Here is a 15,932-nt window from a genome sequence, read left to right on the forward strand (position 1 = left end):
TAAGGTACATTATCAACTATAATTTTATTGGTTCAATTTGGTGCTATATGGTCATTTGTAAATCATGATGATCGCCGCGCAAAGGGGCACGCGAGGTGTTCATCACTAGTGAAGGTTCAATATGTATTCAAATATCAAGTATCAAGTAAAACCGTACAGTTTATTCTAACATCGCTATTTATAATAGATCGATTTATTAAAACGGCTTTATTTCAACCTATCGCGTTCCCCTCACTTATAATTTACAATAATTGAGCACGGTGTAAAAGAAGGTTTGTTACTTAGAATGACATAAATATAATATAAACATGAATAAAATAATATCTTGACTACTAAAGACGCCAAAAGTACTAGAAAGGTCATTGTTTTTTTTATTATTTTTTTACATAATTTATAAATTATTTGTAAATTATATGACTTTGGATTTCAAATAATATCATTATTTATCAATCATCGAGATATGGCCCCGGTCATTTTCAGATCTCTCTGTAAATAAATCATAACATTTACCTCATCCAACGTAATTAATTTTATAATAAAACAAAATTATATATTACTGTTATATCAAAAAGGTGTCTACATGGTTTGCCAAACTGTTATCTTATCTTGCAATACCATTAACAAATGCTGGTTTGAAACATTAGATATTTTCTGAATTATTGCTGTGGCTCCTGCGTACTGAATTAGAATAATTCATTTTTTCAAATTTTATCTGTATAGAAGATCCTCTTAAGACAGGTACTTTATAGACAATCAATGAGAAGCCGATATCATTCATTAAAAAAATTCTTATTAATAGATGTACTGAATATATATTACCCATAGTACTGTTTTTTCTCTTGTTAATCATTCAAAATACATTTTTTTAATAATATATTTTTTTAAATCACACTTTCCAACTGCAGATTCTTTTGATAAGTTCACACGAACTTTGGTAATTACATTTGTATTCAAATTTGCGAAAGTCTGTACCATATTCTTTCTTTTAACCTTGCCAAATATGGCTTTTATATGTTGCATATGTAGCAACTATACTGAACTTCAATAAAACAATGTTGCACATCTGTTACACGTTTATTGCATTGCCAGTGATTTATTGCTTAAAAATATTACTGATGATTTAGTCTGAACATTTCAAACAGTTCTATTAACAATTTGCTGGCATCAATTCATTATTTTGTACCCTTACAAAGTTTTTTTTTGTTTTAACAAACTGTGAACGTGTACCAATTTGACATCTGTAAATTAGCTCTGTTGTATTTGGTACGACGTCATGGACGACGGTTTTTGTACTTTTTACACTTGAAATCGATTTTTAAACAGATAAATCCGCTATACTAATTGTGCTTTTGTATTATTACAAGTTCATACTTGACATTTGTTCGTGTTTGTATAAATAGAGGGTTAAATCTAATTGAAGTCACATAAGAACTGGTTACTTGTACCTACACATTGAACACAGTAAGTTTATACTTTATACCTGAATATTTGGATGGCGTATGTCTCAAAATTTGCCAGCTTTCTTTTCCTTAGGAATTAAAATTTTGATTTTTAATTTTAATTCGGACTTTTTCGAATTTTGCATAGATATTGTTAACTTTGTATCAATTAGTGTTTGTTTGTTAAGTAGTTTTAGAAGGCACTGTATAAACTACATTTGTAAAGGTTTTCATGTCAGAATGGACAAATAAACTATACATTTATATGTACATTGTGCATTTTAGAGTTATGAAGGACAGACTGATTGCACTCAATCTGGGTATGGCTCTGTTTGCATTAGTTCATACAGGTATGCATCCTCCATTCGAAGTAGTTGCATTTCAACCTCCATTAATGATTTTGTTTAATGTCTTTATTGTAAAGCAAGGATATTAAATATTTTATATATATTTGGTTTGCAATGTTTTACAAGTAATAATGTTGTGAGTCACTGATACAAAATTAAGTAAAACTACATAATACTATTCTATCGGAAAAGCGGGAAGAGACTTTCGTGTGATACAAGGGATACAGGGAAAGCAGATGAGTGACTAACGTGCGATACAAGTATCACGTTCTTTACTTCTAAATATTTTTAAAGTATTTTTTGTTTCAAAGGAGTGATAGAGCGCAATAACTGTTGGGTGTTCCAAGATTCAGATTCGAAATATTTTCTATGTGATGGAGAAAAAGACTGTGACAACGGGGAAGATGAATCAGCAGAGTTTTGTAAAGGTACGGAATTACAGTCTTATGTAGTAATTAGTATTTATTTTAATTCCGGTTGGACTATTAACCCTAACTGAGTGGATTAAATAAATATCTGCGAATAACTGAACATAAGATTCAAAACATACAAAATAGTGTGCAGCCTCTCCTAACACTTTCAGACGTCCTCATTTGACGTCCTTTATTTCTCGATTAGTGTATGCTACCATATATATGTATACAATTAAGATTAAGATGTAATAAGAGAATATAAACGAGAAACAATTCATTCAACTTACGACCTTCTTTAACGCTAGACATAAACTCAGTGTGTAGGGTGTATAATGTGAACACATCAAGTGAATAGCTGTGACATTTTAAAATTATTGTCGAAAGTAAAACATTGAACAAATTTGAGATGATCTTGAACTTTGTGAGAAATTCAACTAGAAACATAAACAAACATTGTTAAGAAAATCAACTATACAGTCATAGTAGAACTTAATGTTTTTATTTATTTATTTATTCCGTGTTGGTGTAAGACACGGAGTTCTTTTATCCAAAATCCTACCCTCTTCATATTAATATTTCTAGATTATGTTTGTGAGCTATTCTATGGACAAAAATGTGCAGATGGACTGCAGTGTGCAATTATCAGTAAATGCAATGGAATCCTTGATTGTAAAGACGGATCAGATGAATCTGTAGAGTTTTGTAAAAGTAAGTTTGCAAATTCAGAACATTGTAAAGAAGCTCAACAAGGTAATGAGTAAAATATATTTCTCATGTTTTTTTTAAAAGACGTATGCTGATAGATTAATGCTTTTTGTCCTACGGTGAAGAGTCGGTAGAGGAATATTCAATTCAGTTATACGTTGTACGAATCAAAATTACTTTTAATCAGACCAAATCCTCAGATTTACATGTGAACAATTTCAAAAATATACTTAACGTTTGATAATTTCGCATTTCAAAACATGAACGGAAACAATGTTGAGGAAATATGTCAACAAAACAATTAATCATGCCTTCTCTCATCCTATTTTGTTTTCATTTTGTTCTTGTTAATTTCTGAAAAAAGTAAAAGGTGTAGTTCCGTTTGAGGTTTGATTCCTTGATTTTATATAATGTTCATGCATATTATTTCAAAATCTTTGTAATTTTCTTTTATTCAGACTTTACTTGTACATATTCTGGTCAGCAAAAATGTCCAGATGGCCTCCAATGTGCTTTCGTCGAAACTTGTAATGGAGAGGTAGACTGTCGTGATGGGTCAGATGAAAAACCGGAAATGTGTAGAGGTAAAAATATGCTATAATCGATAGTATTGTCAACGATACAAAAATTACCAACTGATGTAAAAAGTTGCATAATTGATATATAACTGAATATATTTGCCGAAATGATGATTTATACTATAAGGCAAACAAAATTAAAACAAGTCATTAATATGCATATGCTGTTCATGATGATTGAAATAGAAACTATGTGATGAAATCTGTCAAGACGATTGTGAAATCCTAAATCTATTGTGTCAGCCTGTTTTATCTGAAGCAGTTTTAACTATCTATTGTGTCAGAGCTGAAATATGGCACGCAACAGTAACAGAATTTTGATAATCTGTGTTTATCGCGCGTAAACTATAGTTAGCGGCCGCTTAACCTAGTTTATCACACGCAAACTATAGTTTACGATCGATAATAATAATCATACTTATTTTATGTATTTTCATCAGCCATTCGTTTATTTTAGTTTGGAAAATACTTATTAAAAGTTAAAGTTTTGTCCAATTGTTATTCTGAGAATATGAATTCCGTTAATGATAGTTTGAAAGTATAAACAATTGTAACTTAATTACATCAATCAGTGTAATTGATTTATATGCTCTTTATGGGCCTATAATTTGGAAAATATTTTATTCTATTCTATTTCATTCTATATCACTCGTTTGATCTCAAGATCACAAGTGACCAGTCATCTTCGTCGTAACCAAGTCGGCCTGACAATGATTAATTTCATCGTAAAACACTGATTTCGCCGATAAATAGAGTTTTACTGTAGACCCTGGTTTCCTATCGTAAATTGTAGTAAGTACACCAGAAATGCAGTTTATCGTAGACCAACTATAATTAGCACACAACTAACTATAGTTATATTGTTAAATTAAGATTATCTGTCGTAAACTATAGTTTGCTTGCGATTAACAAGGTTTATCGGCCGCTAACTACAGTTTTCGAGCAATAAACTCATATTATCGAGTTTTTGTTTCTGTTACGTACCGTTACGACGCATTAACAAGAAAATATTATCTGATAGATTATGGATGTAAGGAGGGAGAAAGAAAATGTTCTGATGGCATTCAGTGTCTGAATGAAGCATTCTGGTGTGATCGATCGGAAACATTAGCTAAATGTAAAGATGGTTCGGATGAAGTTGAAAGTTTTTGTAGAGGTAAGCATCTTCCTTTATATATATAAATACAAGAGTCTGACATTCAATTAATTACCACATGTATATATTAGTACATATGACATGTCTGGCCTGTATTCATAATACATTGTATGCCATCGATTTCATATTGTATAATTATTGTAGATTTAAGATGAGCACTTTGAACAATGAACATTGTAAATATGAAATAATAAAGAAAAACTCAACAGTCAAACACTTCACGGAAAAATAGATTTTCAAAAAAATTGGGTTAATAGTGGAGATAATTAATTTAAAAAGAAAATGGATTCATCATTATTCATCATTATTTACCTTCACACTACTCTTAGGGATCAATGGTAAAGGAAAACTATTGACCATACTATACGACAAACACGATGATTTTTATTCCACACTGTCAACTTTCCTTTCATCCGTGGCAACACCCCTTCAGCATATGTATATGGAGTTTTCATATCTCAACTCCTACGTTATGTCGGAACTTGCCGTTACTACTCAAACCTTGCTAGAATTATTAATTATTAAAATCAGGCGTCTCGAACAGGGTAATTTGACTACAAGATTGACGTCTCTCGGCGGGTGTTTCTAGAAAAGCAGATGACGCTTACCTTACAGGTGCGCCTGGTCCATGCTCCCAGTTTTTTTTTTTCAGAGTCTGGGTTGCTCTTTTATTTTTGTAGCCACGTGCAGGTCCGGGTATAAAAAGAATAGGCCTGCAGCAGCGCTAAGCTGGTCGTAAAAGGCGACTAAATAGTGCTCAGAACCTTAGCCTGGGGCTAGGGCGCTCTGCCCACAGAGCAACTGGGATGTGTGCCACAGGTGGTGGAATGGGGTACCCCTGGTGTGTTACATGCTGGGGTTGTCAGGCTATAATATGGAAAACCTGACCGCAAACCATAGTGGTGCACCGTGTTGGGAAAGATGCCACGTTCCTGGCACGTTAAAGAACCCTACAGTGGTATTCTCCCGGAGTAGAAACCATAGGGCCCCGACCCTACCCACCTCTCCCTATTTCCAGTGGTAATCAAAATTTGTCGACCCCATTGTCCTTGTGTCCCATCCCTTTTTCATTTCATCATCATTTCATGTTCATTTTATCATCAATTTCATGTTAATCGTCTGGATATGGCTGAAATATTGCTGCTCGGACGTTAAACCCCAACAAACAAACAAACGAACAAACAAATAGTTTTGTAACTTTGTATGTATATATATTATTTTGGTAATTTAATATTCTTTGCTGTGTGTATCTGTTCTCCATGTCTTGCCTTTGTCCCTGGATAACATTCTTTTTAATTTCGCTAGAATCTTTGTTCCCTAGATTATTCTTTCTTTACTAAATAAATTAACATCACAACTATTTTGAATTTTAGATTTTACCTGTGCATCTGGTTTTGTGAAATGCAAGGACAATATACAATGTGTTCCAAGGCAATATTTTATGAATGGTGAGATGAACTGTAAAGACGGTTCTGATGAAGATCTGGAATTTTACAAAAGTATGTTGCTATGGTAGTATTTTTTAAGGCTGACTTTATAGCTGATCTGATCCGAAAGTAAGAATATAGTTTAGCTATATCCTTTAATCTCAGTTTCCGTTATATAGATGACGTATTATCTTTAAACAATCCTAATTGCGGGGATTTGATATATCAAATCTATCCCAAAGAACTTGAGATAAAGGATACTACAGACACTGTGAAGTCAGCCTCTTATCTTGACCTATGCCTAGAAATCGATGGTAAAGGAAAACTATTGACCAAACTTTACGACAAACGTGACGACTTTTCATTCAAAATTGTCAACTTTCCTTTCATCTGTGGCAACATCCATTCAGCACCTGCGTATGGAGTGTTCATATCACAACTCTTACGTTATGCCAGAGCTTGTCGAAACTACACAGACTTTTTGTATCGTGCTAGAACTCTAACATATATGCTTCTGGAACAAGGCTATGTTGAAGTCATCACTACAGAAGTTTTATGGTGGTTATCATGAACTCGTGGAACGTTATGGTGTAGTCATAGTTTTCCTTTCCTCGTTTGTCTACCCCGGACTTGACTTTTTATGAGCAACTGGATGGGTGTTTCTCGAAAAGCAGAGGACGCTTACCCTACCGGTGCACCTGGTCCATGCTCCCAGTCTTAAGTGGAGTCCGAGTAGCTCATTTGCTTTTGTTATTTTGTATGTATGATTTTAGTTAATTTATGTTCTTTGTTGTGTATGTCTGTTTTCCATGTCTGGTCTTTTTCCCTGGATTACATTCTTTTGATTACCGCTATAATCTTGGTTCCCTTGATAACTCTTATTTTAATTCAACAATTTGATATATAACAACTGAGCCTACTAAAAATACCCACAGATTTATTCACGCTGCAATGGAGGTTAATCGCACTGTAAAACCTAGATTTTACCCACTATTTAATTTGAATTGCCTGTACCAAGTCAAGACAATTGCGGTAGCAGCTGCTCCGATGTTGTATATGTAATATCTACTTTGCCAGATTTATTTTGACTTGACTTAATTATAGATCGGATTAGAGTTCGGTAATCTCTTAGTAAGGTTAATTGACATCTCCTTCATAGAACAAGATGAAGATCCAGCTATATGCTTTTCTTTGTATGGATTCTAATGAAGTTTGAGAATCCAATCAAGTGAGGTAAATCCTCACATTTTGTTTCGATATGAAGAGAAGACATAAGGGACTTATGGATGTTTAGGATTTCATCTTTGTTAAAAGCAGTACGATTGTATGTGGCATTATCTGTGATGTTACAGTCAATGCTCAATTCCTTAATAAGGCCATTGAAGTAATAGGCTTTACAAGTAAATACCATGATGTTTGAAGCTTTGTCCGTCCGTAGGGACAGTAGTGAGGAAAGGCATTCAAGTGCCTCACGATCATTGAATAAGGACTTTCTTGAGATAGTCAATACGATTCCGTACCAAAAATCGGATGGTACGTATTCAATCAGGAAAGCTAAGGACTCGATCTCTGCTTCTTTGTCTCTTTTCTCTCTCTGTATCCATGACCTGGCATTATCTTCAACAGCACAGTCACATGTCAGGAGGTAGGGACTTAAAGTATTCCCCAATGTTTAAATTCTGCAATGTCTTTTTAAGGTTGAAAATTTTACTACTTATTGTCTTGGTGTAGCTCTAAGAGACAATAGGAACAGATTGATTTTTGAAATATAGTGGATTTTTGTTAACGATGAAAAATATTGATGATGTTAATAGCATCTATTCCCTTTTTGGAAAATGGTATATGGATAAATTTCCAATTCTCATAGAGAGGCAATTGGACTTTTTGTGGTATAAATGTGAGATAGTTCTTTAAAATGAATTAGCAAGTACTGTGCAGAAATTTTCCGCTTTTTAAAACATGCAAACGGGGTTTTCCTCTTTTTTGGCTTCCAGCTTGTTTTGTAATTCAAAGGGCGTTTTTGTTATGATTTTCATTAATTCTGGAATTCACTTACAAATATACACTTTAACGTCACATATAGGGATTACCTTCAAAAGTAGACAACTTTGAAGTTAATTTTGCTTTAAGTAATTACAACGAGCACGGTATTCAGGTGAATTTGATTCGTATTATTTTCCTGTTTCATTTAATGAAATTCATGATGTTTAAAAATAATATAAAGATGTTTAATCTGCCCCTCCAACCAAACAAATACAGCCTAATAATCATGAAAGACCATGACATATAGACTAATTGAGTGAAATGTATACTCTGGTTCACCTACATTTGTACAACCGGCGACATCAAATTTTGAAATTTCTCAAAAATGACTGACCTGACGCAAACAAATTCCATAATTCCGAACTCAGGGCGTTTTGCCAATATTGGCGACCGCAATAATACGACCATAGATCGGCAATTAAAAATATACAGCGTTTGTTATGTTGCTATGCCGTGTTTACATTACAAAATGGCCCTTTTGTCTCGGAAGTCACCGACAGAAAACCTTACTTACGTCACAATGGTACTCTAGGTGTTTTCCGCACAAAGGGGAGTTACTTCTGCAAACAGACGCCGATTGGCTGATATTGATGGGGAGTATTATTTTTTGAACCTACCATATTTAGTAGTTGTATATTGGCTACGACAGCGGCAGTGAAATGTGTCAGCATCAAGAATGAAGAACAAGCATTATTTCTAATAAGCTGATTCCACATGTGAATGACTTTTCAATAAGTAATTTATGCAATGTTATGAGGAAATGTTTTGGATAAAAAAGACGGAAAAGCTTGTTTATAGAGTCCACCCATCACATCTCACTCATGACATATCCCAAAACAGTTTTGTATATTAGAGAGCGATCATTTGACTCGGAAATGGAGGGGGAGATTTTGTGGGTCAGGCAATATATTTTCAACCGCACTTGGGCAAGATTACTTTAGTTTTTTATTTTCATTTAACCGTATATAGTATCTGGACTGAGGTCAGAATAATTAATTATTTTCTAAAAGGTATAGGCCATTATATTTATTTCCAAACTCTGCCAGCTAGCCACCCTCTCCCAATCAGCCTGTTTTATAACAACTATAGACTTGAAAGAAAAGTTTTTGTACAACACCTTAGTTTTCTTTGAAACCAGAAAAGGGGGAATTTTATATGAAGAAAATTGTCAGGCTGATTAAATTCCTTGCCAGAATACTTCTGAATGTTACCATAATCGATGCCATAGTATTTTAACCCAAAATAATACAAATCAGTGCCGCATGTAAAATAAATAAAAATTTGCTTCTATTATGGCCAATCCACATGTAATCAAGACTCCATCTAATATTTGCTTCATGTAACCCATCTTGGAACAAACCAGGGCAGAGCTCCTAAATTGAACAGAAAAATTAATACATGATATTTTATTTCAAAACATGCAACTTCCACTGAAAAATAAAACATCCACATAAAGTCGTGAAGATTGGAGATAAGTATATTTGTATAAGTATATTTGAAATAAAATATCACGTATTAATTTCTCTGCTATAAAAAATTTACTCCTTTTTGTCACCCTGCTGTTCACAATTGTGACCATTTCTAACGGAACTTTTCACTTCCCTCTTCACATATTTAATATTTGTTAAGACGTTAATGACATTTATGAGGGGCGTTCTTTTGTTTAGATATTTCCTGAATTTTTGTATAGTTCTGCATGTACATTTACCTCCACAGTTTTAACAGGGATACAAAACCTATTAAAAGTCATTTGTTTTTTATCACCATTCTTTATTTCATTCAAATAATAGTACAGTTATCATTCAAATTTAACAATAATACAACATTATCACTAGTACTTCGGATAAGTTACATAATATAAATGCTTCTTTGTACCCAGTCATCTACTTAGATACATCTCTATGTTGAAATCATATCATATAATCAATATAATATTTCACAGGTCACAGCTTTTAACATGCAATCATGGGCTCAAATAATTACTAATCCAAGCTCTAATATTACCCTCATTCATTAATTGTAATACCTAAACATTTTTGTTTTTAATTTTCAACAATTTTCATCAAAACATTTTTCAGTGGTGACAGGATGATACAGACCAAAACGAAAATGGACAATTACCAAAATTGGACCATAAGTTATGGCATAAATGAAAAAATGTACATGTGTGTGTTCTAATGACATTTTATACTACAAATAGTAATCCAGCAATAACAATGTAAATTAAACAATAAAGAGTGAAATTCAATATTAACAGGGTAGTATTCCAGGGGTAGCACTTGTTCAACTTGTTCATTGTCTGAAATGATTGAGGATTGAGGAAACAGGGATTGTATATTAGAGGGAGTCCCTGATCAGAAAGTTTTAATATTCTTTCATTAAAAGGGCCAATTTAAAGGTCAAGGATGTTTAAAATACCTTTCAGTTAGTTTTAAATAAAACAGCATATGCTACTAGAAAACAGGGACTTTATATTACACATATATACACTCCCTGTAGAAAATCACTCACAAAAATCTATTTTCATTTTATAATTTCAAACAAAAAAATCCTTTTTTAATCGTGCATCCTTAAATAATGAGTAATCATAAACATTAAATATATTGGTCCGATTCCGCCATGGACCGATTTTGTCAAGGTCTGTTTTTGTTATGGTCTGATTCATCATGCATTCTGTATCACTGACTTGTTCTTTATTTCTAGTGTATTCAACTAAAATTACAAAAAAATAAATAAAAAAGTTTTGGTTTTTGTCCTTATAAAACCCCCAATACTCTATCTACATATATTAATACTTACACGTAAATGTTAATTTGACATGCTTTTTTTTAAAATCAGTTCTATTAAAGATCTCATGGGTCTTCATTTGGCCATTTCACATGAAAATTATGATTTACATACATGTATATAACAAGCAAATGTATATATCATGCACTGCATGCACTTATGAGAGCTACATGTATGTGTTAATGATTCATGAAATAAAAAAAATGAGTTTCCGCTCTAGTGATTTCGCGTTTCTCAGTTTACAAGTGTCGTATATTGTGACACGACTACTTTGCACAACAGGCCATGTAAACGTGAAATTGCGATCCGGCTTCAATGTATGAGTAAACTGGGGAAAATATGACAGAAAAGCATTCATGATGAGATTAACAGATAAATGCACAAAATAAACAAATGGAGGTCAAGGGGTCAAAATGTCTGACTCTAATGTAACAAATGCCTACCTTTTTATTTCGTAATTCTCAGGCCAATTATTCCAGTATTTGAAGGAGGATGGTCTAATTTAACCCGTCCGCAAACACGCGCCTGTCCATATCTAGAGATGTTGATCATTAATGTGTTTTCATTGCTTTATTTTACTTTTCACTTTATTTTGAAGAACCGTCATTGTTCTGTAACGCTGGATTTTATCGCATTGTTGTCGGGGCCTTTGGGAGCTAACTTAAAGGTGTGTTTACACTTGCTGAAAACCTTTTGGTGATGTTTATTTACTATTTTGTCCCTAGGTTATATACTTGTGCATTTGTTGCGTTTCACCATATCCGTTCTTTTTTCTTTTGATGGAGGTGAACTTATGTAAGAAAGTACAAGTCGTATAGTAGAAGTATACGAAGTACGTACCATTTTCATAAAGACAGGATCTACTTTCACCCATATTATTTCAGAAGTGGTTCAGAGTTCATAACCTTTAATCTTTTTATGAATCTTAAGGAATGAATTTTCCAAATAGCTCAAATTCAATTGAGGTCAGGGGACTTTATATTATACTTACCTATTAAGAGTTGACTTAATTCTGTCAGATTATTACTATCAACAGCTACTTTTATGTCTAAATTTTGTTTCAGCAACACCATGTGAGCCGTTTTTTCTTAAGTGTGGTAATAACTCAGGCCAATGTGTATATTATGGTGATTTTTGCGATGGAAAAATACATTGTGAAAATGGAGCGGATGAAAACGAGGTTTTTTGTAGGGGTAAGGTCTTACAAATATCAGATATGTTTACTGTAGAATAAAGAAAGCTAAATCCAGTATTTGTTTTCATATTGTCCATAGATAAAATTTAATAAGTAGAGCAATACTCCAGCATGAAATTGCTTAAAAAATGAATATATTTAGTTTTAATTTATGCTTGCTTTAATTCTAAATTAAATGTTCCGTAGTTGGCATAAAGCAATTTCTGTCCGGTTTAAACAATCTGATACGTGTGTTGTGATATATTTGTTCAGTTATCTATTAATATATTTATGTACTTTTTTGGTTTGTTTGTTTTGTTTTGGTTTGTAGAATATATATGTGGTGCCGAATACCATAAATGTGATGATGGAATTCAGTGTTTGCACAAATACGGATTTTGTAATGGCAAAGCTACGTGTAAAGACGGGTCTGATGAATTTCCAGAAAAATGTGCAAGTGAGATACATACATTTCAAATTCTTGTATGTTTTTTCGTAACAATTAAGTGAAGAGAACCCACAGTTTTTTTTTAAATAATGGATATAAGAAAATTAAAATACGCACTTTCTCAATATGAAAAAGGAAGTGCAGAAATCGAAGGATCAGAAACTCGTACTGCATCATGGCGGAAAAAAAGCAAAAAGACGATATAAAAAAACACAAACAAATAACAAACAACAACCAAAATAAACAACAAAAAACAAAAGCAAAAAACAAAACAAAAAAACAAAACAAAACAAAACAAGAACCGAGTGTTGCATTTCATATTTAAAACAAAAAATGGCAAGCAAAATACGTTGAGGTTATTATTTCCCCTGATGTGTGTATCATTCTGTCGAATGCTTTCCATATAAATTGCGTTTACGCTTACTGTAAGTAGCAACGTTGTATTCTAGTTAAGGAGAGGATACGCTATATATTTAAATGAAGATGTTTGATAGGACGATATATTCTAGTGTTATGAACTACTATTTTTTAAGAAATGTTTTCATTTAATTAACACTGAAAAAAATATTGGGTTAATAAAAAAACAACCATGCATCGTAGGCCATTTTATCTATCATTCGCACTTTCCTGCTTGTGCTTAATTTCAAAATGATTTTATACGTATTCATTTGATATATTTAATTTAGTGTCTTATATGTAGACCGGAAAGTGTTGTACGCTTTAAATTTCACGGAATAGAAAGGAACAGAGGCATACAAATAGAAACAGATACTTTCTATTGGAAAAAAAGTTTTCGTGTTTTGAATTTTTTGTATCTTGTTTCAGTGTATCAGTGCCCAGAAAATTTAATAAAATGCGATGATGGACTTGAATGTATTCCTCGTTACGCGTTGTGTGATGGATCATCAGGGCGTTTGGCAGACTGTAACGATGGTTCTGATGAAGTGCTATCCTATTGTAAAGGTATGAAGAACTGTAAAAAGATGTATTTATTGACATTACCAATATCATCAAAGTCTTTCAGAGCAAAACTGTGCTATTGACACCATAATCCATACTTCCGCCCTAATACTATGTGTTATTCGGGATCTTCACAGGAGATATAGGCTTGAATTCCCTGTGCTGCTGTAGGTGAAGGGTATATAGGAAGATAACACGAAATGTTGGACCGTATCCCCTGTGAAGATCCCGAATAACAGATATATTCTACTGGAGAGTGTCTTCTTACCTGTAAGAGAAACGTTTTCTTATACAATACAATCAGCGTCTTGTTTATGACGTTACACATAAGATAACATGATGTAAGAAAACTGTTATTTTTCTTGATTTTCAGAAGCTCTATTTCAAAAAGATGTTGACTTTCTATATATTAATATGATTGTATTCATATTTTAGCTCAACTTTCAGGAAAGCAGTAGGGTTCCTTATCAACTTCCATATCCCAGGGTCTACTATGGTCTCATATCCCCTGTCAAGATGATCAATCAAATTGCCTAATTACATTGCAAATTTCACTGCAGTAAAAATTTATCTTTAATTCTATGGCGGTAAAAAGTAATCAATGTATTCCGTTCTTTCGTATGATACACTTCTTTTCGTTGAATGGTCCAAAACCTATTTATAAACAATTCGGTTTAAAAAAAAATATAGGTTATACTATTGTGTAATTATCATTTCGAATTTGAGTTTAATATTACCTGGTTCGAAAAAAAGTCTACGATTTTGCAACACTGCTTGATGGTATAGGGCTAAATAAAGTAAATGTGTCTCATGTAATGGTATTGTGCACCAAACAAGTATGAATATTTTGTCTTATTCTGCATTTGTTTATTATTATGTTAATATCGACTTAAACAACAGTTAAACATTTAAATATTGTACTTTTATATTATAGCGATGGGGAAGAATTAGAGGACCTAAACAGACGACTGTAAACTATCTATTCTTGAATAAATCAACTAAAATACTTTTTTGACTTTTTTGTTGCATGTTGTTTGTCTGCTTCGTCATAAGAACATAATATGATCAAAAATAAACATAAAATTGCGGAACCTTTTGGTCTCATTGTGACATCAGTTTTTTGTGCGGATTTTATCTGGATTTGAACTTCTTTACTAGTACCACAATAAGAAGACAAAGCCTTATATTTATCATGTTTTTTTCACTTCGAGATGATATAACACTAAACAAATAGATATTGTGTCCACACTTTAAGTTTAATCATGTTGATATTGTCTGCCATTTTGACATTTTCGCAACATTCAGTGTAAAGATCATTATGTTCTCATTTAAAAAAAATGTGACATAAAAAGCCTTAGTCTGCTTTCAATGATAGAGTTATCGTTACTGAGTTGGAGTAGAAGTAGAAGTGTGTGAGCATGAAACATTATAATTATTACCAGGAGGAGCCGGTACGGAACACCTTTTTATCCTTAGAACGAATACGTCTTTCAGTCTCTCTCTCTCTCTCTCTCTCTCTCTCTCTCTCTCTCTCTCTCTCTCTCTCTCTCTCTCTCAGGCTTGTCAATGTCAGATACCTGCACATCTGGTTAGGTGCTAACGACTGCTTGTTTTTCTCATCATATAAGAGTTTTTTTTCATTATGGATTAGCTGTCGGTTTCGCTTCACACTGCAAAGATTAAAGCTAGGTCATATTGATTAAAAAGAAATCATGACAACAAACTTAAATCTAGCTCTGTACACCATGTAGTTTAAAAAGTTGCTGACAGAATCTGTTCATTTATTCAATGTCATTTGTCTGACCCTAAAATCTTATTTAATTCATCTAAATGTATAAGTGTTATATGAGTACATGTCATATTATACAAATAAGGGATTTCATCTGAATCGGTGTTAAATCAAGGTTACCATGGTAATTTACTAACGGTATTTGTCTCTTATGCTGATTGTTGATTTAAAACAATTTGTAAGTTTTCGTTTTTGATATTGTTTGCCATTTCGACAATTTTGCAAACGTAAATAGTTTTTAAATTTTGGAATTCAAAAGAAAAAATAATAAAAAAATCAATGATAAGTCGATGGCAGCTGTTGGAGATAGTATAGAGTAGTATCTCGTGGAGCAATATTTAGATCTACCAAGACATGCTGTATGCGGATTATCTTGTTTTGTAAAAGATATTTATGGAGCCTATATTGTATAAAGGTATACTCTCATTAGATATATTGCCGATTCCCAGTTAACTTGATTTCCCTTGGAAACAAAGACACTAAAAAGTGGTCATTCAAACTAATTAATCCTAAAAAATGTGGACAATTATTGTCCATTTGTTATCGTATTTTCATCACATTTTCCAAAAGGTTAATATGTGTTAATGATTTCTAGTATAATTTTCTTCATGACGAGAAATATAGCTCACGATCATTTGCATTTTATCTGCTTTATTAATTTAAAAC

General features: G+C 32.7%; 1 protein-coding gene across 1 annotated transcript; it reads left to right on the plus strand.

Annotated features, from left to right (window-relative positions):
• Positions 1-1,360: 1,360 nt before the first annotated feature.
• On the plus strand, positions 1,361-14,486 carry LOC148614764 (uncharacterized). Its single transcript, XM_088589101.1, has 11 exons — positions 1,361-1,461; positions 1,725-1,789; positions 2,098-2,214; positions 2,782-2,907; positions 3,363-3,488; positions 4,504-4,638; positions 6,012-6,137; positions 11,960-12,088; positions 12,401-12,526; positions 13,343-13,480; positions 14,412-14,486. Exons 2-11 carry the CDS (start codon positions 1,729-1,731, stop codon positions 14,426-14,428), a joined length of 1,101 nt encoding a protein of 366 aa, XP_088445227.1. The 5' UTR covers positions 1,361-1,461; positions 1,725-1,728; the 3' UTR covers positions 14,429-14,486.
• The last annotated feature ends 1,446 nt before the right edge of the window (positions 14,487-15,932 follow it).

The sequence above is a fragment of the Perna viridis genome, chromosome 6, assembly GCF_037379345.1.
Source record: "Perna viridis isolate PV_CMFRI_1.1 ecotype Kerala chromosome 6, ASM3737934v1, whole genome shotgun sequence".
NCBI classification, from domain to species: Eukaryota; Metazoa; Mollusca; class Bivalvia; order Mytilida; family Mytilidae; genus Perna; species Perna viridis.